Here is a 23,701-nt window from a genome sequence, read left to right as displayed (position 1 = left end):
AGGCGTGCGCATAAGAAAGTAGATACATTGATTGTTTCCTAGGCACTGTTACGATTACTCCGATCATTACCTTGTCCAGATAAATCCAAATTTTATCCTTTATTTTCTTTTTCTATCTATCTTTATTCTTATTGATTGCTTGTTCTTTTTTTATAAATAGTAAGAAATATATTAGAAATTTAAGTACGAAGAAGAAATGGCAGTCGTCAAGGCAACGACTTGTAAAGAAGCTATACGACGTTGGGAGGAAGAAAATAAGCAGGATCCTGCGACTGCAAAAGAAGTTGTTCTAAGCTTTCAATGGCTTCCTATCGAAAAGATGGATAATTCTTTGGCGTGTTTAACCGGATGTGAAAAATTATCTTTGTCGACGAATATGATCGAAAAGATAACAGGTGAAAATTTATAAAGATAAATATATATATATACAAAATAACTTGAATTATTTTGTAGGAATTGGTACGTTGAAAAACTTAAAGATCTTGTCGCTGAGTCGTAATGTGGTGAAAAGCTTTTCAGGTCTCGAACCACTTGGTGATACTTTAGAAGAACTTTGGATTTCCTACAATTATATCGAAAAAATGAAGGGAATCAGCGCAATGAGAAATCTTCGAGCATTGTATATGTCTAATAATTTGGTGAGAGATTGGCTCGAATTTAGCAGATTGCAAGAACTTACAAATATTCGAGATCTATCTTTTGTTGGAAATCCATTGTACGATAGTCTTGAGGTAGCTAAAAAGTTCTATGAGCGTGATGATGACAACTTACGTACATAGAGAAAATATCAATTACGACGTATAATTTGTTTTAGATAGATCAATGGAGACTGGAAGTTGCCCGACGTCTTCCTCATCTGGAAAAATTAGATGGTGAACCAATTATACGAACCGAAGACAATACATGCATTAATCAGACAATGTTAATTAAGAACGACGGTTCCTCTTCAAATTCGAAAATTCCTGAAGAAATGCCATAGCTTATTATTACTATTATATTTCTTTCTTCCTTTTTTATTGTTGTTGGTCAATAGATACTAATATTTATACATATATATCATTTATTTGTCTCACGATACAAGATAGATTGTACATACGTTTTGGTGGTCTGAAAAAGCAAAATATACTAGAAGTTCGATTGGATTCGATGCACGAAGTTTATCCAGGTTCAAACATACGTTATATATCTATTTACTTAATCTTTGCTTTTGATATAAGGCGCATCAGATGTAAAGTGTTTTACATAATATCCTCATCGTTTGTATGTATAAGATACACAGGGAGGCGCAAAGTGATACGTGCATTAGAAAAAATTGACGTGTGTGCGCTTGAGATTAGTTTCGCTCTCATTTTTTTTCCTTCCTTTCCTTTTTCCTTTACTTTTTTTCTTCTTCGATTTTCATAATACCATACATTATATGTATTTCTAATTTTTCCAATCGTTATGCAAAATATCTACTTTTCAACATCAAACGTTGCGTTGACAAAGTCGCAAAGAGAGTAGGAAAAGTAGAGATTGTTCGAGCAAATGAAATTAGGCGTAACACCTTGTACTAAAGGCGCGATTCAAAGGTTTGAATCGCATGGTTTAGAAAGGATCGTGCTAAGACGTCTTGTTATTGGAACGTGTTGCCGATGACACGTTTCCTTTAGCGATAGAATAATCTTTCGACATTCTTAGTAAACACGCCACTGTTTACCGAGATAATATTCGAGAATTAGAGTGGCGACGAGAAGATAGAATAAGTTAGATGTATTGGCCGACGACGTGTAAGAAAAATATTCTTGTATATCGATCATCTTTTACTGATTTAGTATTTTCTCGAAGCCATGCAAAATAGGTCGAGACATATCGAGAAACGTTTCGAGAATAAGATCGATCCTTTAGCGGCGATTCGAAAGAACATAGGTACATATATACATTGTACATATATCGAGCCAACATTACGATGAGACCAGACGAAACGAGACGAGACGAGACTTTCTTTTTATATCGTTCCGAATTCGACGAATCGTTCCGAGTTGGACGATAATTTAAAAACATTTACCGTTAAATACATCACACAGACATATTTCTATTTCCACCTTCCAACATTTTTTAAATCCTTCCTATAAAGTCGTTTCTAACAGAAAAATAATTTTGAAGTTCTCGTTGCTATTTCTTGACCACTCCTACCAACATCGATTAAATTCAACACGATTTACACAGGAATTGGGAATTGGCGTTAAATATTCGGAGAAGATTTAACGAGCTACGTCTTCTTTCTCGTTGATTCTTCGACCATTGTTAACCTGTGCATTTGATTTTATTCATTATAATGATACCACGTTTCTTTATGCCGTGGCGAATCGTTGTTTTTGTTTCTTTACGAAGTCGAGGGCTAGTTTATCGCCGACTCTTGTTTCCAGGATTTGAAGAATTGGATGGTCTGAAATAGGAATCATTTTATTTATTAATATGCAATTGCTTATACAAATATGATATGTTCTAAAAAATTGGCCGACTTTTGTTCGGAGTAATGATCTTTAAAAGTTTACCGTAAGTATCTACTTACTTCGATTTTTTTGGTGCATTAACGGTAATTCTGTATGTTTGAGGCCATGAAAATTATCTATACTGGTATTAGTGTCAGCTACACCGGGTATCGTGCTTAATCCTAAAAATGCTTCTCCAGCAAAGTCGTTCGCTGTGAGTACATCGTGATCCATTACAGTGAATAAGACTATAGCATCAGGACTCTGACACTGTTCCACACTTACGGAACTTAATTAAAAAAAAATTAATTTACATTTTAACGAAAGAAACTGATTTGAAAAGAGCAGTATGTGGATTCGTAAACTTACAATTCGAAGCACTCATCGAACATCGGATTTAATGTTCTTTTCTTAACATTGGTTTGTTGTTCAGCACAATGTTCAAAAACTTTTCGTGGCAACAATTCGATTATTACAAAGGGATCGCTAAAACCATTCGGATCTAGCGGTATTACGTCTCTAGCATTAATCACTTCCACGCAAAGCGAATCGTGATTCAGATATGCTCTCACTGTCAAAACACCGTACTCGGATGTTACGGTATTCATTTGGTCCTAGGACAAATTCAAGGCTCGAATTGAACGAAAACTTGAAAAAATGAAATTTTCCTTATTGTCGATAAAATTATTATTACCTGAAGTCGTTGACGATAATAACGGTTAATGAGAAAAGTTGTATCCATTTTATGATACTGCAAGCGTTCCTCTACATTTAAAAAGCTCCGACTGCGAAGTACCCCTAAAGATAGACCCTTCTCATCCGCATGAAAGAACTTGATCAATAGATCGAGCGCTTCGTACAATCTTTCATAAAACATAACTGGCTTGTCCTACAATAGAGTCAATGGTTATATCATTATTATTACCGTGATTTTTTAATCATTTTATATAACTTACTCCTGCATTTCCATCCATTTGGTTGCTTAGCTCGTTGAGAACGACCTCCCAAACATCCTGTAAGACACGGGTAAAATTGACGGCTAAAAGAGCAGAATTAAGAGCAACCAAATGTACATCCAAATACTCCAATAAAGGTGTGATTGCCTCTGACGTGGGCAAACTGTCGGGTGACCAAGCAAGATGAAACATGGATTTTTTCAAAGATGGTCTCATCTGAACAACAAAAAATAAGGAAGACGATCAAATTTGAATTAATTTTGTACAGATATTAATGCGAATATATTTGATATATCATTATGATATATCTATCGTTTATCAATATTTTATAATGATTTTGACCTTCGTGCCGATTCTTGAAACAATTTGATTAATGAAGAGTAACATTTGTCCAGGCGTTTGCTCCAATGGTAAAGTCAAAGCATTTCTCCATTGTACGCGAGCAGAATCTCCAGCTTGATTCTCTAACGCTGTGAGAAGTTTCTCAACATGAAGTTCTTCGCCCAGGTCTAATAACCATCTTCTCACATATTCTAAGCCATTTATAGCGACGCACATCTAAATGGAAAAAAATCATATGATTTAAAAAAATATTCATATACTTTTTCGAACCAAATTTTTTTTTCAAACTAATGATAATTAAACTATTATAAATTTGTGCATGTATAAAAAAATTAATATGGTATTCAAGTATTTTCAAGAGTTGTAAATATTGTCAAAATAAATTGTATTATTAAATTATAAAGAAAACTATATAATTATCATAGAAGAAGATTTAGAAAAATGTTGCTAATTCTATTGTAGATTATTAATTTCAATTTGGAAAAAATATCGTTGTCAAAATTTGGAAAAAATTCTCTTTCAAAATGTAGCAGAATATATGCATTATTCATTACATGTATCTACACTTACGAACGTTGCATCTAGACAATATATAGGAATTCTACTTACTCAATACTATCTGCCGATGTTTCTACAAAGCACTAACGCGTAAACTAAAACGAAGTATTCTCTACCTGAGCGATTACCTCGTCTGTGGTTTTATATGGAGTCTGTTCGTCATAATATCCACTCTCCGCTAATTTTTGATGAGTTATTTCAGCATAGTAAGCAGCAGGACTGCAGATAGCCTATAAGAGAAAAATTTTGATACGTGTAAGTTTGAAATATTGTTTTACATTAATGAAATAATTTCGAATAATTTTACATTAATGAAATAAAATCGATCTCTTACATCGATGACTTTCAATACGAAACTATACGATCCGATGAAATCTGGCCATGCTAATTTCTTCCAAAACTCTTTAATCTATAAATATTACAGCAATTATTTAACCATGTATATATCTTAGATTGTTATCGTATTAAAGTGATATATAAGATATACGAATACTTTACCTGGTAAAAGCATGCAGTTGCATCAATTGCAGATGTACAATGCTTCACTATAAAATCACCAGTACAAATTCGATCCAATTCCGCCGCTCTTCTGATTCTTTGAATTGCTTTTAACTTTGCAAGATCCAACCACTTGTCAACCGCCGGTTTAAACCACTCGTAATAGTTACAAATTATCAGAGTTTTCTGATCAGATAACGGTAACTTGTCCTTCATACTGAATAAAAGAAAAAATTGTAAAAATAAGTATTCTATAAATCGTTATTATATCGTATATAATGTCTCGATGCAAAGTGTCCAGATTATTACAAAATTGAATGATTGATTTGTTTGAAAAATGCCGAGACTCTTCAATTTTGTTTGCGAGGGTATCAGGTCATTGTCATAAATTCAAGGAAGATAATCAAAAATCTTAAATCTTTAACAAGGGTCAAGTGGCATATATCTTTTGAAAGTTTTTTTTAATTTTCTTTGTAATGGTACTATTTTTTTCTTAATTTTGAGTCAATAATTTCCGAAAAAATGCGTTTCCCTGTTACCTCTTGAAAACAAAATTGATGTGTCTATAAATACTTTATATTTGAATGAATATACCTCACGAAATCTTGTAATGCTAGGTATAACTCAAAAATTGGTGTCCCTATTTCTGCACCAGGTGGTAATACGTAATCTTCGTCTCTGTTTTGTCCATGAATTTGGAGACAAGCCGTAGTGACTCTTGCACCGAGTTCGTTTTGTATCTGTCGAATTAATTATCATTTAGTAATAAATATTTTAATATACAATGATTTTTAATTTCTTTCAATATCTCAACGTACAAATATTTTGTCGTTCTACTAGAAATCTATTTCTTTTATAACTAGTACTGTTAAAATTTGAACGAATGGTGAAGAAAAGCAATTGATCGTTATAACGTGCAAAAATGTGATTGCTAAGAGAGCTAAAAGACAATGTATACATGTAGTATGAATCAGAAAGTGTTAATGAAATAAGTAGTAACAAAATTTAAATTTTTTATTAATTTAATTAAAAAAATCAGTTTTGTAAGAAAAAAGTTATTCCAAATTATTTAAAATTAGAAGTTCAATTTATTAAAAATAATTCATTTATATGAAACAAAAAAGAAATATTAAAGTTTTCTTAATAATATTGGAAATATTCTTTTGATTAATTTTTCAGTTTAATAAAGATATAGATTAAAAATATTTATTTTATCGTAAAAATATACTATATCACATAATATCGTGTCATGGTAGAAATAAAATATTCAATTGAAATACGTAATGTAATTTTCAACTTATTCATGCAACTACCATGCATATCTATATGACAGATACGTGCAGCACATATCGCAGTGCCAGTGTTACCTAACATTTATCGAGGAGATAAGTGAATTATCACTGAAATAAAAGATTTAAGCACTATCCGTGTCGATGTCATTGTACGTTAGTCTCTTGACATTTTGCAATAAGAACTTTCTATTAAGAAGTTACAAATATATTTTATCATAAATAAATAATATTAGACAGTAGAAAATAGATTGGTTTTTAATATAGTTAATACTGTTTTTTCTCTAGAATCTATTTTTTTGAAATTACATCACCAGGTATACGAAGATAGAGGGTAGGGTCGATAGGTACGATTTACTTTTACATCTACAGGAAAGTTGAAGAATGTGGGAAAAGAAAGACAAGGAGAGATTAACATTTCGTGGAGGCATTAGAAAAGTACCTCGGAAGTGTTCTCCATATGTTTCGCCACGTGTTCCGCCAGCTATGAACAAACATTTTCTGTACAGTAAAATAATGATGAACCGATGGACAATAATCTTTTGCGAATTCTTTCTTTTTCTTGTGCGTCAATGGTACATAATCATCTTGTTAACTATCGCAAGCTTTTCATATCTCGCACAGTAAATAAGTAATTGGTGTATGTGTGTGTGACACGCATATGTGTACTAACACAATTGAATGTAAATATACATCGACCGAATCTATAAAAATAACGTCGCAATATCGTGCTTTGTTAAAAATATGAACGTATAATTAAAAAATTATCAATCATATTAAAAAGAGCATATAAAAACACGATCGATGTCTGCGATAAAGCATTGAAGCCAAACATAGCACATCGAGCTCGACGAGGTAAGAAATAAAAAATAACATCGTGTTTTATGTGGTCACGTGTTTCCGCTGTGACGTAGTAACAAAATTTCACGTAATTCTCATCATTGATATTAATCGTTCCTATTAGATACTTACCAGTTTTTCCAACTGTTTATAAACTGCGGAAAAATATGGTACACCGTTTGTACTGAAAGCAGAAAATATCATCGTCACTAAAAATTAAATCCTTTCTAGTTTGATAAACAACGCGAGATATTATCTAATTTACCTTTCAAAGAGACTATTATAATACATACGACCCTGTTCCAAGTCTACTAACAGTGCCGTGACTAAATTTGTAAAGTCTTGCAAGACGCGATCCGCATCTTGATCAGGTTCTTGATCATGATACATAGTTTGATGTCGTACATCTTCATACCTAGATTAGTAATTAAAACGTGGAAACGAGGCGTTTCACTTAAAAAATTTACTTTTAAACAAAAGGTTTTTGACCGCTTAACGTACCACTCGTGAGTTCCCTTTCTAAGGGCTGTAATAATCTCTCCTCTTATTTCTTTGTTAAAGGGACAGCATGCCCAAAAAGCTTTCATGTTCGATAAAAGACCTAAACATCTGAAACAAAGTAATAAACGCATTTCAAACAATCAAATCCTTACTCGATAGATTTATTAAATAAATAATTAGAAATTACCTTAGAAGATTGTCAAGCTTAGAGATCGATAATCGATGTAAGGGCGGGTATAACATACGATGTTGTTGTATCTTTTTGAGTGCTACTTCTAAAAAATCATTGAAAGATTCCGCTAGAGACTGTTCTTCGTCTCGCGATAACGTTTCCGTCGTTTTTAGATGCCATAGGTTATCTATTTCCTAAAAAACGAAATAATAGAGAGCAAGGTTACTCAAGATTGACATTCTTCGATTTAAATGATTACCTGAAGAAGACGATAAAGAATTTTCGAATCGACAGCTGGATGTTTCGAACTAGCGATCCATTTGATCAACGCCTGCTGCAATTCTGTGACATCACCTTGCACAGCGTGTTGATGAAGAATCGTCAATGCTGTTTGGGGTAATTCACCTGTGAAATCTTCCTGAGAAGCGATATAAAGTTCGAATAAGAGAATAAAAGAGTAAATAATTTATAAAATAACTTGAATGTTTATAGAAACAGATCGTATACCCCTTGTTTGTTCATTTCATGATCGAGGAAGATAGTATAAAGTCTTTCTTGCTGTCTAAGTTCAGCCCAATTATCTTCTTCGGATGTTCCTCTATCTTCTCGTGTGGATAGCCACAATTTTAATTTGATTCTACCTTGAATGTTGCTCCTTTGAGTTCTTGCTTCGAGTTTATACCAACGTTCCAAGCCTGTGCTTGGAATGTCCTAAGATATTCGAGAAAATTATAAATGTCCTTTCTATTTGACTCGTGAATATTGTTATACCTGAAGAGGGACATTCACGCAGCCCAGAAAATCGTCTTGACTACCGGAACGAGCACTTTGTGCAATTTGTTTGAAAAATCGGCCAAGACCCTTAACACCTCGCACTTCGTTCAATTTACTAACGGCGTCGAATACCGAGGATTCGTCATCGTGGTCCCTAAAAATAATATATTTCTAAATAATGTACTAGCTCGTGTATGTTTTAAGTAGGTAAAACCTACTTACGAAAACATACCATATATCGAGATGCAAGATATCCGCGCTGATATCGTCGATGTCGCTAAAATAAAATTATATCGCAAAAGACTATAAATTTATCTATTTTTTCATTAATAGACAGGTAGTCACTCAAGTATCATCTCTCGCTTAGATATTACTTTATTGATTTTATTGCTATATTTTATTACATGTAACATTGAAAAATATTAAGTACTTTAAATAACATTCTTTGATACGAAGATACTGAAAGTGATTCCAAGAAGTCTACATATAAAATTTGTGAATTTTAAGATGTTATATTTTGCTATAAAATGCGCCGATAAATAAAAGAAAGAACTTATAATTTTTTATAAAATTTATTTAATATATTATAGTACTTAAGAGAGACCAGATACTTTTGCGGCGTACTGTATGGAATTTAAATTGAAAAAATAAATAAAAGGGAGGACGATAATTTACAAGCGAAATTTTTCTTTCCATTGGGGGCTCAGTGTATGCGGTTTCACCGTGGTAGCACGTATAAACTTGGCAGGAACCGCTCCGCTAAAGGATTCTCGGTGTTCTCGTCTGCTAGTATGCTCTTTGCGTTTGAATGATAGCCTGAAACTGACGTTTAATAGACATCCCGTCAATTTTATTAGACAATTTTTCAGATAACGTGCTGATGTATTTAGGTAAATTGTGATTTTTCTCACAAAACGTTTAGTCGTTGTTTCACCATATTTCCGATGTCAGCAGGCATTAAGATGTAAGATAAAAAAAAAAAATAGAAAAAGAAAAAATATATTATTTGAGATTCTCGAAACCACAGCTAACGCCGATACTCTATCCTGTCAAGCACTGTGTCCACTCGGCGCGGTATTAATCGTGTTACTCTCTCTCTCTTTCTCTCCTCTTTCTCTCTCTCTCTCTCCTCTCTCTCTCTCTCGTTTTTTCTCTCTCTTTTTAACACTAGATGGCGTAGCTAACAAGCAGAGAAAGAGAGAGAGAGAGAAAGAGAGAGAGAGTAAGAAGAAGGGAGAATAGTGCATACGCTAGCGCTTTCGTTCGTTATATTTCAAGGCAGCGTGTAAAGTAAGGACAGAAGTTGTTACATCCGGTGCACCTTTTGTTATCGCAAGCTGCATTGTCGCTTCGTCAAGAGAGTTTGTTCGCGATAAATATTCCCGCTTTGCATTTTGTTCGATGATGTTATATGAAGCCGTCTTTCGTGGATTAGATATTTTAGCAAGAATAATCCTAAGAGGCCTAGTTTCCCTCTCCTATGTACGTAGACATTGCATAGAAAAAAATTCGATCCGAAGAATGTTATAGCAGGGGTGAGTGACTTAATTCTTTTACTCGAAATATTTCCATTGTAACATAGATTTCGAAAAAATATTTTCTCCAAATTTTGTGACTTCGAAGAAGATATAAAATGGTGTCACTGGTTTGATCTTGGATAGCGCTTAAAAATCACATAAAGGCCACGTTTAAATTTTGTAATGAGAACTATACTTCTCTATTATATATTCTTACAGTTGACATCGTTTTCAAAACATTATTAACTTGTGACTTTCGCACAAACCACTATCGAGATATTAAGTTTCAAAGTTAATATGCTGCTATGTACGAAGATCGACCGTACGACCTCCACGTAGTACACCTTCGGTAATGCTAATGTCGACGCGGCGGTATTGTAACTTTCAAACCTTATAACTGGAGAAGTATAATACATACTTAATGAAAAAGTATTTTATTATACTGTTTTGAAAAGTTTTCGAGGTAAGCTATAAGAATATGAATTGAAAAATGGTGATTTCCATTGAAGAAATTGAAGGTGATCTTCATGCGGTCTTCAAACGACTTTAAATGACCAAGATCAAACCATTTTGTATTCCCTTCGAAGACATGAATTTTTGTAGAAAACATCTTTTGGAAATTTGTGTTACATCGAAAATATTTCAGATGAAAGGGTTAAGTGACTCTCCTAGTATTTACTAATATGATTATTATTTTTATTACGTCTATAGAAGCAAAACAATATAACAAAGTATTGAACTCTGTATTCTTTTTTCTTTTTTATTTATTTTTCCTTTCACTTTACATCGATCTTACCTATGATGTTTTCGAAGCTTTTCGTGATGCGAGTTATCGTTCTCACCTCCATCGGATAAGGCTCGAGCCGTTTGTCTTGGTGAAGCTGGAGGTGTATGAGGAGAATGAGCTGACAGATTCGTTTGTGGGCTCAGTGGTGCGCTTGTATTACCAGGTTGTATGCCCAACATGCAATATGGATCGCTGAAACCTATCGTACCGAACAACTTGCTAAACCCTTATTTTCTTTTTTTATGAATATTCATTATTAAATTATATCGTTATCTAATTTACCATTAGCGTCCTTCGCCTCTAGCCCTTCAGCTTCAATAACTATTACACTTAGGACCACGATAGGAGGCTGAAATTTGCGTGAGAAAATGTTTTTGTTGTTTCGTTTTCCTTTTTTAATTGAAGCTTAATAACCCTTTAATGTATGCAATGATATTATAATTTTTCTGTTATTTTTGCTTTAATATAAACTTCTGTATAATATATTTTTCATGAAAGTGTATAACAAAAATATCAAGTTACGCACATAGAAGGGTTAAGATGGAAATATGATAAAAATGAAGCGTAGGTCTCTTTCAAATCTACCTTCTCTTTCGAAGCAATATCGAGGTATCGTCGATGTTGATCCTGTGGTATACCAAACGCTTCCTGCGCATACCCATAAAGGTCCTCTTTATAGTGAGCGTACTGACCCGTACTTGCTCCGACCGTGTTCGCGATCGTGTAAAGAACTTCAACGTATAGTTTCTCGATCTGAAAAACATGCATATCAACTTACGTTTCTAAAGTTTAAGCTTGAAGGAAGAAATATTGCTCTTTGCGAAGACCTCTTCTTTATTAAATCGACGAGACTGGAAGGAATTTATGTTGGTCTCTGCGGACGATGGCGGAGGATCCTTAGCTCGAGCTTCGACTTCCTGAAGAGCCACGAGTCTGCGATTCTCTTGTTTCCAAGATAACGCGGTGAAACTCTCGAAAAACGAGCCATCGGTTTCTTGAACACTTAAAAAAAAATAATATTGATTAATCAAATATTACAATGATTTTGTTATCTTTCCTTTCGATAAAATTTTCTTTAATCTGAATAAAAATAATTCCACACTCGACATTATATTTTCCTGGTATGTCTCGCACACCTTGCGTCAAGCATACGCGCTACTGAACTAATTTATTCCAAGCATCGATACCGTATATCGTCTTGTTATTTATAAACACCGAGTCTCCCTCTGTATGTATATTATAAGATCATGGGCTGTTTCTTCTTAAAGCTTCGTACCCACATAATTCGTTGTGCATTAAATTTTTCGACGATTAACAAACTATTAAAAAGAACTTCTAAAGCTGAAAACCGCAAAACGGAAGGTTAAATTCGACTTTAAAACAGGAGTGAGTAATTTACGCAATTGTGATCGCGGTAAACGTTTGCTCTGTTATAATTTATGATCGAAACGAAAGCTGGAAATTTTTATTGAAATTTTACATAAATCATATCATTTTCTAAATATATATGAGCATATGTACCTAGTTATTACAAATTTTTTATCTTTTGTTATGGAAAAAGAAATTTTGCTTAAAATTTATTTACCCCGTATAGACATGTTTTAATTGACATATTAGATTTTATCTATCGACTTTCAAAATAATTATTTTGATCATCGATACTCGTATTATTGAAAATTTTTAACAAAAAATTATCGAAGAATTATTTTAGATTATCTGAAGATTCGTGTTCTTTGCAATTTGCAAAAGTTTAATTATCTGAAAATATTCGAAATGATATGTGATAATAAATGATGATATGAATATAAAAATGAACTTATTAGACAAAATTATCAATAGAAGCTTTTGTATATGGATGCAAAGCTCTAAGTTCATAATTTGTACAATTTCTATATGATTCGTAAGGAATGCTATACAGCTACAACAGATTTTTAAAATCGAAGGACACCAATGCTGGCTGGATTTAAAAGGGAGAATGAAAGAAGAAAATAGATAAGAATCTCTTAAGGAGAATTTGCGATCGTGCATTTATTTCCGTCATATTTCTAGATACAGTATCTACTTCCACGGAGTAAATAAGAGGAATATCGATGCGACCTCGGCATTCTTTTGGCATTTCAAATCCGAATCGATTTTTCATTTCGCTCGCACGAGTCCGACTGTCTTTGCTACGTTACTTACTTTTGAAAGCACGTATATTTATCAGTACGCCGACTAGACTTTTAATAATCTTCTCTTTTCTCCAATTTTTCTCCGATTTCTTCCAGTCTTCTAAAAGACTGAAAGATCGTTCGATACAATACCTGAATCGTTATATTGAAATAAAGAGAAAAAATATTTTTGGAAAGTTTCCAAATAAAGAAATATACGAATATATTTCAATTTCGATACATTAGAAAAAATAAGCAGATAATTTTAAGTGGAAATAAATCTCATATGCATACATGATCATAGTCGTAGAAATGGTTATTCATATATACTATCTCATATAGAGATCTCTCGAATGTTTTCTCATCAATTTTTTATTGCTGATAAATTGTGATTAGAAATCGGAGAGTAAAAGAGACACGGTTCCTCATAATCAGAGTCGATAATTGTAGGTAACTTGATTTCTCAGATGTCCGGTGTCGAATTACACGGAATCCCGTATATTTTCTCAGTTCAGTCACGCCAGACGCGTCTCGATAGCAGTTAAATTCATTAATCCTACATTCGTTCATTTCCTATCCAGACAAATCTTCCCGGATCGTCGTCAATGTCTATTGGATTACATCCAACGGAACTAAACTCGTTTCCTGATTACCCACTAACGTGTACAGAGAATTGATTCGCTTTTTTCATTTCACTCCCGTTCTAATTTTTTTTGAAGAAAAATTCTTAGAAATGTTCTATGTACGTATGAAAGGAAAAGATATACATATGTAATAAAAATGTATATACATATGTAAGTTTCTCTCGCGTTACTAACTATACACTATATCGATATCGATGATAACCTTCGAAGGTGTTGCAACGTGATGTTATAATGATACGTTTTTACGATAAGGGGGAAAAAAGATGAAGAAATCGTCTCGTTTCTCGTGTGAGAAGCGAGAAATACCAACGTCGTTGCTATTTCATATCTTCTTGCTCGCAACAGGTGCGTCTCCGTGGGACGATAACCTTTGACCGTCCTTCATCATGAATAAAAAGTATCTAACGAGCTCGAGCTCGAGCTTTCTTCTCTCCAATATAAAAATATATAGGTAAATATACGTATATTTTAGAATTTACTTTGATTATATTCATCGAAATGTTGTTCTTTTTTATCGAATTACATATATCATTTGACGGAGAGATGTTCTATTAAAAATTTCATTTCTATCAAATAATGCAGGAAAAAATATCGATCGCGCGAGGAATTCACATACATGTGGGTATGTTTTAAATTTATTTATTATTCTTTCGAAGTTTATTTCGAAGTTTGTTTCATTGACCAACTAGTTAAAAAAAAATGTTGAAAAACGTAAAACTTACCCAGAAGTGGCTTGTACGTCGAATTCTGGCCAAGAAGGTCTGCGACGGCAAAACATGAGCGGTGGTCGATCGGTACTCGCGCCGGCGGTACTTCGACGAAAGGAACCGACTCTTCGCGGTGAAGGGGAACTTCCACAGCTCTGACCGCAAACAGGACCACAAACCGAGCCATCGCTCGCAGCGGCTGCGGCTGCAGCGACAGGATGAACGCTCAATCCTGACGGGGCAGTGCAATCAAAAGTACGTCTCCTCGAAAGTGAACGAGCTTGTGAGGACGAAGAGACTGTTGTTCCTGGCGGTGGCACCACCTATAATGGCCACAAATAATGTAATGGTTCGTGTCCTTTTAGCGTGTCTTCTACTAATCGTAAATAAAGTCTCACGTAAATATAAATAGAACAGTGTTTTCTTTTCGAGATGACTAATATTTTAGTATACAGTTATATCGAGTAAGATAACCTTGTGGGCGAGACAACTCATATTTTATAGATACAGTTCTATTTCCAGATGTTTTTAATAGTAGGACTGATAAAAAAACTCATACGAGTAAATCTGAAATAATTTATCAAAAATAATAACTTTTTCTGAGTAAAGTGTATTGATATATTATTTAAAGATCATATTTATATTTGTGCGATGAGATATTGTAGTATTATTAAAAAAACAAAAGAATCATTACTTTCTGACTCTTAGGTTGAAATGGCCCAATTTTTTTGGGGATAGTTGGTTTGTCATAAAATTATACATTGTCACGTTCTTATTTGACTATTTATAAAGATGGTGGATTTTTATTTTTTGTATTAATCGTTTTTAATGACGAAGGACTATTATAGAAACAAATGTAAGATAGAAAGAAAAATAAAGAACCAGAACTTGTGTCACCTGGTTGTTCGCAAGCAATTAATAAAAAGACTCCCATGACAGACACATCAGATGCAATGCTAAATAAAATTAATCCACTTCCCAGTACGCCATCAGATGTAGTTTAATAAATTAAAAAACGTAAAAGACGTTTCAAGTGGCAAAAGTAACAAAACATGTTAAAAATTTAAACCAATCCAAAAATAAACGTCTCCTTTATAGTAGATTCATCTTCGGATAAAAACTTTTCAGATTTTGAAGAAAAGTTTGAAGAAAGTTTTCAAGAAGAAGATAATGCTGAATATATCGGGTATGTAAGGGAGCAATACATGAGAACTGTGTATCGAAACAAGACGACTGGCCTCGATGTGTGAGACGTGATAAGTGGTTTCACGAAGGAGATTCAATAATTTTGAATTTATTTTGATCTTCGTTTTTTATTCGATCAGAGAAGTTTTATGCGAGCAAAAATAATTTTTCTTGCTGTTATGATCAAAATCTTATTTTTTTTTATTTGTGCGATGACGCTCTAAATTATGAGTTATCTCACCCGAGCATTTTGCATGAAAAACAATTTCTTTTCTTTTACAGAAATCTAAAATTATTTTTTAATTTCATTTTGATATTACCTACACATATAAGTATTATTCGTCAATCAAAGGCAAATATTATTTGATATGCTCTAAGAATGTTCTACTTTGCGAGGAAATTAACATATAACTTTGGAAAATTCTTAAGCTTATAAAAAAGAGAATTTCTTCATTTTATTCGTGGAAATAAGTCCAATACGATACCTCAGATTAACGGATATATGTATATTGGTACCTTGGGAAAACCATGAGGAGTCGATTGATGTGCACTCGAATTGTCGTTGACAATGCTTCCGCTCGAGCCGCTTCTACCTGTCGTACTAGCAGAGTCCTCTCGACTGAAGGAGAATCTCTTAGGGCTGAGGCTGAAGCTCGCCACGCTGTCGCTCACGTATTGCTGGAGAGAATTGAAGAAGCTCATTTTCAAAATTTCGTTCGTTCTCTCACTTGTTCTTGTCACACTGATCGATTTTCAAACGACGAAAATCATTTCGATCCTTATTCTCGATCGGCCATCCATTTGTTCAATTCTTTAAGATTTTCCAATGGAATTACAATGACATTGATAACGACGATGACGATGACGATAACGACGACGACGACGACGACGACGACGACGACGACGACGACGAGGACGACGACGACGACGACGACGATGATATCGATTCGATTGTCCAAGAGCCATCCACACCTTCCTCACTTTCTATTCTTCTTCGTCGACATTGGAGCTCGATGATTCGAGTTGACGCCTTTTCTTCGTAAAAGATCATCTTTCCAAGAAATGGCAGACCATTTACCTCGTCTGTAAATAAAAATGGTGCAGTGTCAGCAATGGTAAGAAAGAAAAAAAGAAAGAAAGTAATATTTTTTCTTAAAATAAAAATTATACTTTTTAAAGTACAATTCCTATCTCCGCGTGACAATAATGTTGAAACCGCTAAACTATTGACGAGAATCTGAATTGTATACCGGAAGGTGTCTCGCTACGGGGAAATTAAACTAGACGAGAGTAACGGCTACATTATCGTTGCGGTTTTGCGTTCTTCAAGAAAACGTATTACGTGTACAAATAGAAACGCAAATGGAAAGAGGAAAGAGATCTTATCTCTTAAATGTCAAAATAAGATTTTAGCACTACAACAGTTACAATGGCTTTGAAATTCTTTTTGGACTTTAAATCTCTATTAGTCCAGTATTTTTTATTTACTCACAATTATAATATCAAAATAAAATTCCATTTTTTCTTTTAGCAATAAACAATTTACTGTTCTTAACACAGATATCGTTTGATTGAGATTTATACCAGAATATGTTTAATCAGAAATCTTCAAATTTTGTTATGTCACAATCTCGTTAAATCGATTCTTCCTTTTCGCAAGAAAACTCTCGTCCATTTCAAGAGTAATTAGCAATCATATGTAGTTGAATGTCGAGACGAATCGCGTGTCTAACATTTGACCCTGAAACGTATTGTTTTACCTTGCGTATATCAAGATCTCTAAGTTAAGCTTTATATGTTCGTCGAGGATAGCACTCAAGTTCGAGAGAACGTTGTCTCGAAAGTAAGATCATTCGATATGCGCATTATTGACTGTACAACTAAACAAAAGGTGTCGCATCGAGAGATCGATTACCATCGAAAGTCGCGATTGCCTCGTTGACACACTTTTCGTCTTCTACTGTGCCACCTATCCTTTGAAACAATAATTTCAACAGATCTACTTTGATTATGTTTCTGTTATGATTTTCTAAGGACAGAGAGAAAGAGATAGATACCTTTCAAATAATGCGATCGACAAGATTTCCAACGAGAACGACTTGAATCAATCACGATATAGTTTAACTTTAATAATAACAATTTAAGAATATATAAAAGAAATTTTTTCATGAATTTCCCAGGTTTTCGCACAATGGTTCGGATCTAGAATTTTAGTGACGTTTTTTTATGCCTTCTGAACCATAAAAATATGATAAAAACTAAAAAAAATGTTAAAAAATAATCTCTTTCTAATAGTACCTATATGATGTAATATATTTCATGTTAATTTAGTTAGTTTATTTATTTAGTTGGTTTTTTCTTACTATTTAAAAGTCAATTTTTTTGGAAAGATTTTATTTCATACTTTACTTTTTTGATATAAAAATAAATAGTCACCCAGATCTTTGGATAAATTTTCTGGTGTAAAGAAACAAGTGTTGATATATGAGATAAGCCATCATTATTATTAAATAATTAATATCTGAATAATAAAAGGAAATTAACAGAATACAGTTAATTACTAGAAAACACTCATTAAAATGTTTAAATGCTATTGATCAAATATACAAACATACATAAAATAAAATGTAATATAAATGTGAACAAAGCAGTAATATACACTTCACTGATAAAGTTAATGAATACAAGATAAATACATATATATATATATAATATTTATATATTATTTTATAAATATATTTATGATATAAATATATATAACATTTAATTAAACATAAACTACATAAAACAAAATGTAAATTGAATAAAACGAAAGAGTAACTAAATGATGTAATATTAAAACATTATATAAAAAATATTTCGAATATTTCTCTGCGCATTCTTTAATATTTCAACTGATTGCAGACTGAAAATAAAAGATGAAGCATTATCTGTATCTTAGTACGTTCATCTCATATTTCTTAGTATTTCACAAAATCCCAATAATGGTTGAGAACGCACATACGTAAGACATGATGTAACACTGATAGCATTAAACAGTAATAAGTTCTGAGCTAGAACAAAATAGAAAGAAATTTTTACATAATTATGTAGAATAGAGAAACATCCCAATTTACTCGAAATTTAAAATCCAAAAGATATTCCATATCAATGTTAAAGAACTTTTAAGATTTGTTTCATTTTATTAAACATTTTTAATAGGTATATTAAATATAGTAATTTTATTTGAAACTATTGCATTCTTAATGAGAAAGAATGCTTTTTATTGTGAAAAAAATGAAGGGAGAATATTAAACAAAATCGTCAGAACATCGCGAATAAAATTATCAATTTTTTAATTTTTAAATTCCATCGACATTTAAGAAAAAATGCAAGTTTATTAGATATCTATATGAGAAAGTTTATTTTTTGCTAAAATGTCACTGAAATTCTCGACCCGGCCTATTATGTGTTGGTACGATAACGACGAGTTTCGAATAAAATTGATATCAATCTATAATATTTTATCGGATACGCCCTTATCATCGCTTTACAGAACACGCATCGATTTAACGCACTGATAAAATTCTCGGCCATGTAAATATCGATAGTATTTCTCTTGTCCTTCTCATTTTGGATTTTTCACTGGATTTTCCACAAAACAATCGTGCCATATTTATACATACAAGATGGCACAGAAATAAGTGGCCTCATTTTGAAAACAATATGAAAATAAATTGTAAGTATTAATATGAAGATACAAAAAAATTGTCTTTTCAAATGATTATAAAATAGTTTCCGACAAATTTCCAAAAGATATTAAATTATACAGAGTTATAGAAAAAAATTATCTCTAAATTTTAAATCTCTGTAATACTCATCAGGACATATAAAAATCTTTCGATAAACATTTAGTATGGAAATTATTTGTTCCAGAGTTATAAAACATTTCCTTTATTAATCGATAACACAATAATGACACAATAACGAACTGTTCTAAAGTTCTGTTACTTGACGAGTAAATCGTTACAAATTATTAATTATTACAGAGACAAGTAAAATAAACACAATATTAATTGTATTCATAAACAATAATATCAATCGAATTTCACTCATGATAGCATTAATACAATTTTTTTATTCAATTTAACAATTAAACTGAAACGTAGATATAAACTGAAACGTATATATAGATACGTAGTTTCTATGTGTATACATCTAGATACATACATATATACATCAATAAACAGGTGCATTTGTAGGTATCTAGATACGTACGCATCGTTTGAGATTATATGTCCGAGACATTGTTGTAGTTACGTAACTATGATTTCAAAAATGTAAAATATTTTCCTCTTCTAAAAAAGAAAGGAAATGAAACATTTCTTTTCTTGGACATCAAAGACGATGACATCCATTTTTCGGCAGTTGGCAAGCGTACTTCGAATAATGATAAAAGTCAAGAGAAGAGCGATGGAGTGTGGTCTTTCGATCGGCAAGAAAATCGATAAAGAACCATCGACCAACCACTCCATCACGACGATGTACAATAGTACCTACATTTACTTTACCTTCTTCACAACCCTTAGCGATTCTCACTGGATCTATGTTGGTATGTAGTACTTTCCTAGTCGATCTTAAATCGTAATAAAGGATCAATAACAAGACAATCTGAAAGCACTCGTGTCATTCGTAAGTGGTATTTTAGAGAGGCAAATGAAACGACAAGAAAGAAAAAGGAGATAGAAAGTGAGAAAAGTAAAGACCTTGTCAATTTGCTGTAGCTATTTGTGTATATTGTATATCTATTTTTCCGTGGGTATATTAATAACAGGCAAGAGTTATGTTAGCGTGATATAGATATCGAACGACAGTAAATAATCGATTGCATTGTGGTTGCTCAACTTTGTTAATTATAGTATATGAATAGGGAAAAAGCTGAACGAAAAGAATAAAAAATAAAAGTAAAAATTTGCAACTCGGTGGATGAGATCGTAACGATATTGAAGAATATTTTGCATCAAGTTTGTTCGATTTCCATCTTTCAAATAATCCGTGATCTGTAAAAGAGTTTGGCTCGCGTGAGTGAAATGAGCATAATTATATACGAGAAGTATAATTTTGTGAAACAAAATGACTTACCTTAGGTTCTCAGTTTAGAAAATGGAGAAAACTAATAACAAGCGCTTAAACTGAACTATTGTAAGATCTGAATATTCAAACACATATCTCATATATGCATATAAATATATATATGTACGTATCTACGCATGAACGTACTTGCAAAATACTCACAAACTACATAAACTTAGAATAGCTCGAACAAGTTCGAATATAAAATTATAGATAATACTTACTGTAAAAGCTCTTAAAAGTAACATAAGCTTTCGTATTCTTCTCTGTTCCGAACAACGTGACTCAACACGAACTAGTACCTAAGTACGTGTCTCCTCATAAACTCATAACACATGCGCACGCGTGCTCCTAAACACGATCTCTTAGAACAAGTACATTAGTTTCCATCGACTGCAACAATACATTTTCGTTAGATTCGCCAAGAGAATTCTTGTCTTGATGACTACCGATCATAAAAAGCCAATAAGTATAAAAAAGAAATGGAAAAAGGTTGTAAGTCAAAAAGGACAATAGTAAAAGGTGAGACTACTTAACTCACCAAGATTCTTCTATCGATAAGCTTGACTTACATCGTTCGAAGAAAAAAAGAACGAGGTAGGTGAATTGAGCATGCCAGGTCGCGTGTTCCTTTAGAAATAAACAATAACCGCTAGTAATTAACGAGTATATTACGTTCAAGAGGTACACGAACCTTGCAATTAAATTTCTTTCGTAAGATCCTACGAAACGTTTCAAAGGTGTTTCCTTACCATGGTAAGTTTCCTATTCATGCATAAAATGAATTGCAAAAATAATTATAGTTTCTTTTAACTATACTAATTCGAGACATTTGTTTAATTTATGAAACGAAATATTCAGAAATTGTGAATAGATTTAACAATTTGAAAATTTTCTGCAAAATGATATTCAATTGTGATGATAAGATAAAGTATACAATATACTTTGTAGAAATATTTTTATCAAATTCTATTATGAATTTTAAAGGTCATGCATTGATCAAAGAAGTATTAAATTTTTAAACTATAGTATTAGTCCTTCGAAGATATTAAGTAAGTTCAATGATATTTACCATATAAATTGACGTGATTCGGTTGTTAAAATTCAATGAAAACAAAAAATCTTATAAAAAACTTTACATTTTCATTGCAGCCACGAACAATTATCAAATATATGTAAAAAGTCTTGACATAACGCATTAACTTTATATAATCCATTCACAATTTCAAAAAACTTCATTCATGAGTAAGAATTTACTTAGTTTTCAGAACCATATTACGGTCACTTTACATACGAGTAGACTATATCTCTCTTTATCTATGCAAGTATTAAATCTGATTGTTAAAAGACCTTAAAACGTGTTTTTAACATGTACAAATGGCTATCTGATCCAAAGAAGGAATAAAATAAAATACCAAAGTCCTAAACTCTCTATTTTTTGTTTTTGAATCTGCTCATTATCGATCCGTGCTCTCGTTTCATTCGTATAGATATTATTTCAATATAGCTGCCAATAATCGTGAAGGAGGAAATGCAGATGAATTGTTGAACTTTTTTTGAGAAAAAGTTCATTGATACTTAACGAATCCTTTCATAACTCGAAAATTCGATAATTGCTATACGAATGGAAATCTTTTTCGTTTATATTCTTTTCGTTCTTCCCGTGTGCTTTTCTTTTTTAATTTCCTTTTATTTTCCATTGTGCAGAAGATCGACAGCTGGTCATCGCGATATCGTAAATAAAAAGTAGAACGTAGCCACGCGAGGTTAAGGCACACGCATGCAAAATAATCGATATTCCAAAGCTACGCAAAACTTTTTGTTACAAAACACATTTTACGTAAATAATTGTGAACCCTTCGACTACAGTTGCATCTATCGACCACTAAGGTCAATCGTTAAACATCGTACTTATCGTACCATTTAGTAAGATTTACAACAAAAAATAATCGTTAATTATAACGTACATTAACGATCGATCGACAACAAAGCACAATACGCTTAACCTGTTGAGCGAACCTATCGATACGATATCGATAACATGTTTACGTTTCACATAGATTAGTATTTAAGCATATACGTCAACTGTTTGAAGTTCTGTTCGTTCCCTTTTATAAAAATCGATTGCATTTTGTGATCCTTCCAGCCGGTAAAAGTGAACAAAAATTACGACGTAGAAAGATTTTCAAAACATTTCTTCAATTTTTCCTTTGCCTCCATTCTTCCGTACGCGAATTTTTTCGTCCCAATAAACCTTTCATTTGCATCGGTTTCGTAGGGAAAGGAGTATCGATATTGGAATACGGGCCGCAGTAGCTTTAATGCAAAGGTAGCCTTTGGCGTCCGTAAAATCGAGAATCGATTTTCCGGATCTAGGAGTTCCATCGACGACCTTCTATTCAATTTTGTTTTTCCGACGATGAGAGCAACTTTAAATTTACAAAGAAAAGATATTTGTTTTGAAAGAATTAATAAAGCGGCCAATCAACGAGAAAGGAATATCCAGCATATCCGGTTACATCGAATAAAAATGTATTCGACGTTAAATTTAGAAATTTAAATGATTAGCAATTAATTAATTATGGAGTAAACTGATGAAAGTAGTTTTAATGTAGCTTAATGAAATTTAGACGACGTAAGAGAATCAGCCAACCCTCGGTAATACGAGAGTTGTGTTGGCATGGTCCAAGGAAATTTCAATTAGCGTTTCTCCTCAAAAGCTGCCATTTAAATCGTATTAGTACGGTCGTAGCACGTTATGCGTTTGAAATAAAGGAGATCTGCGAAAATAAATGGGTTCGTGCGTTTTAAGAAATGACAAAGCAGACGTAGTCAATATCGTTATGGCTCTCTATTAAATCATCTGTCGAAACCCTGACGATATGGCGATAACGTTCCATTGCAAAAAGAAAAGATAAGAAAAGAAAAAGCAAAGAAATTGTAACCGTCCCATTGTAGCGGGAATCAGCTAAAAAAAATTGGCTGGTGCAACGTTAAATATGAATTTCCACGTCAGTTATTTGTTTACTTACCAAAAAGAATGCCAAATTCAAAGTTATCGAAGACGCTATTGGATGTGTCCCAGTAGAGAAGCTACGATCTCGACAGATACTCGAAGGTGCTATCCTAAGAAGGGCTGTCGCACGTTTCCGTGCGAGAAAACGTGCACGTCCACGCAAGCAGCGAAAAGGAAAC

General features: G+C 32.8%; 2 protein-coding genes across 6 annotated transcripts; one reads left to right on the top strand and one right to left on the bottom strand.

Moving 5' to 3' along the window:
* The first annotated feature begins 12 nt into the window (after nt 1-12).
* On the top strand, nt 13-1,142 carry LOC122631885 (dynein axonemal light chain 1-like). 3 transcript variants are annotated; one of them, XM_043818082.1, is made up of 4 exons: nt 13-395; nt 454-459; nt 547-731; nt 815-1,142. In XM_043818082.1, exons 1-4 carry the CDS (start codon nt 197-199, stop codon nt 977-979), a joined length of 555 nt encoding a protein of 184 aa, XP_043674017.1. In that variant the 5' UTR covers nt 13-196; the 3' UTR covers nt 980-1,142. The 3 variants fall into 3 exon arrangements, with proteins under 3 accessions (XP_043674017.1, XP_043674016.1, XP_043674015.1); XM_043818081.1 differs by lacking the exon at nt 454-459 and having other exon boundaries at nt 520-731; XM_043818080.1 differs by having other exon boundaries at nt 454-731.
* Nucleotides 1,043-23,695, bottom strand: LOC122631872 (BAI1-associated protein 3). Of its 3 annotated transcripts, none has more exons than XM_043818054.1 (27): nt 23,539-23,695; nt 15,911-16,477; nt 14,225-14,532; nt 11,536-11,710; nt 11,294-11,461; nt 10,991-11,057; nt 10,718-10,907; nt 9,080-9,226; nt 8,637-8,681; nt 8,402-8,558; nt 8,138-8,341; nt 7,890-8,048; nt 7,646-7,824; nt 7,459-7,566; nt 7,223-7,372; nt 7,090-7,141; nt 6,560-6,601; nt 5,423-5,568; nt 4,829-5,045; nt 4,665-4,739; nt 4,447-4,560; nt 3,773-3,988; nt 3,431-3,646; nt 3,169-3,363; nt 2,844-3,088; nt 2,555-2,763; nt 1,043-2,428 (listed from the first exon to the last, which is right to left on the bottom strand). In XM_043818054.1, exons 2-27 carry the CDS (start codon nt 16,094-16,096, stop codon nt 2,334-2,336), a joined length of 4,065 nt encoding a protein of 1,354 aa, XP_043673989.1. In that variant the 5' UTR covers nt 16,097-16,477; nt 23,539-23,695; the 3' UTR covers nt 1,043-2,333. The 3 variants fall into 3 exon arrangements, with proteins under 3 accessions (XP_043673989.1, XP_043673990.1, XP_043673991.1); XM_043818055.1 differs by having other exon boundaries at nt 4,459-4,560; XM_043818056.1 differs by lacking the exon at nt 6,560-6,601.
* Nucleotides 23,696-23,701: the final 6 nt, after the last annotated feature.

This window comes from Vespula pensylvanica, chromosome 9 (assembly GCF_014466175.1).
Source record: "Vespula pensylvanica isolate Volc-1 chromosome 9, ASM1446617v1, whole genome shotgun sequence".
NCBI classification, from domain to species: domain Eukaryota; kingdom Metazoa; phylum Arthropoda; class Insecta; order Hymenoptera; family Vespidae; genus Vespula; species Vespula pensylvanica.
Note: the sequence above shows the minus strand (reverse complement) of the source record. Positions and strands in the feature narration are given on the sequence as shown.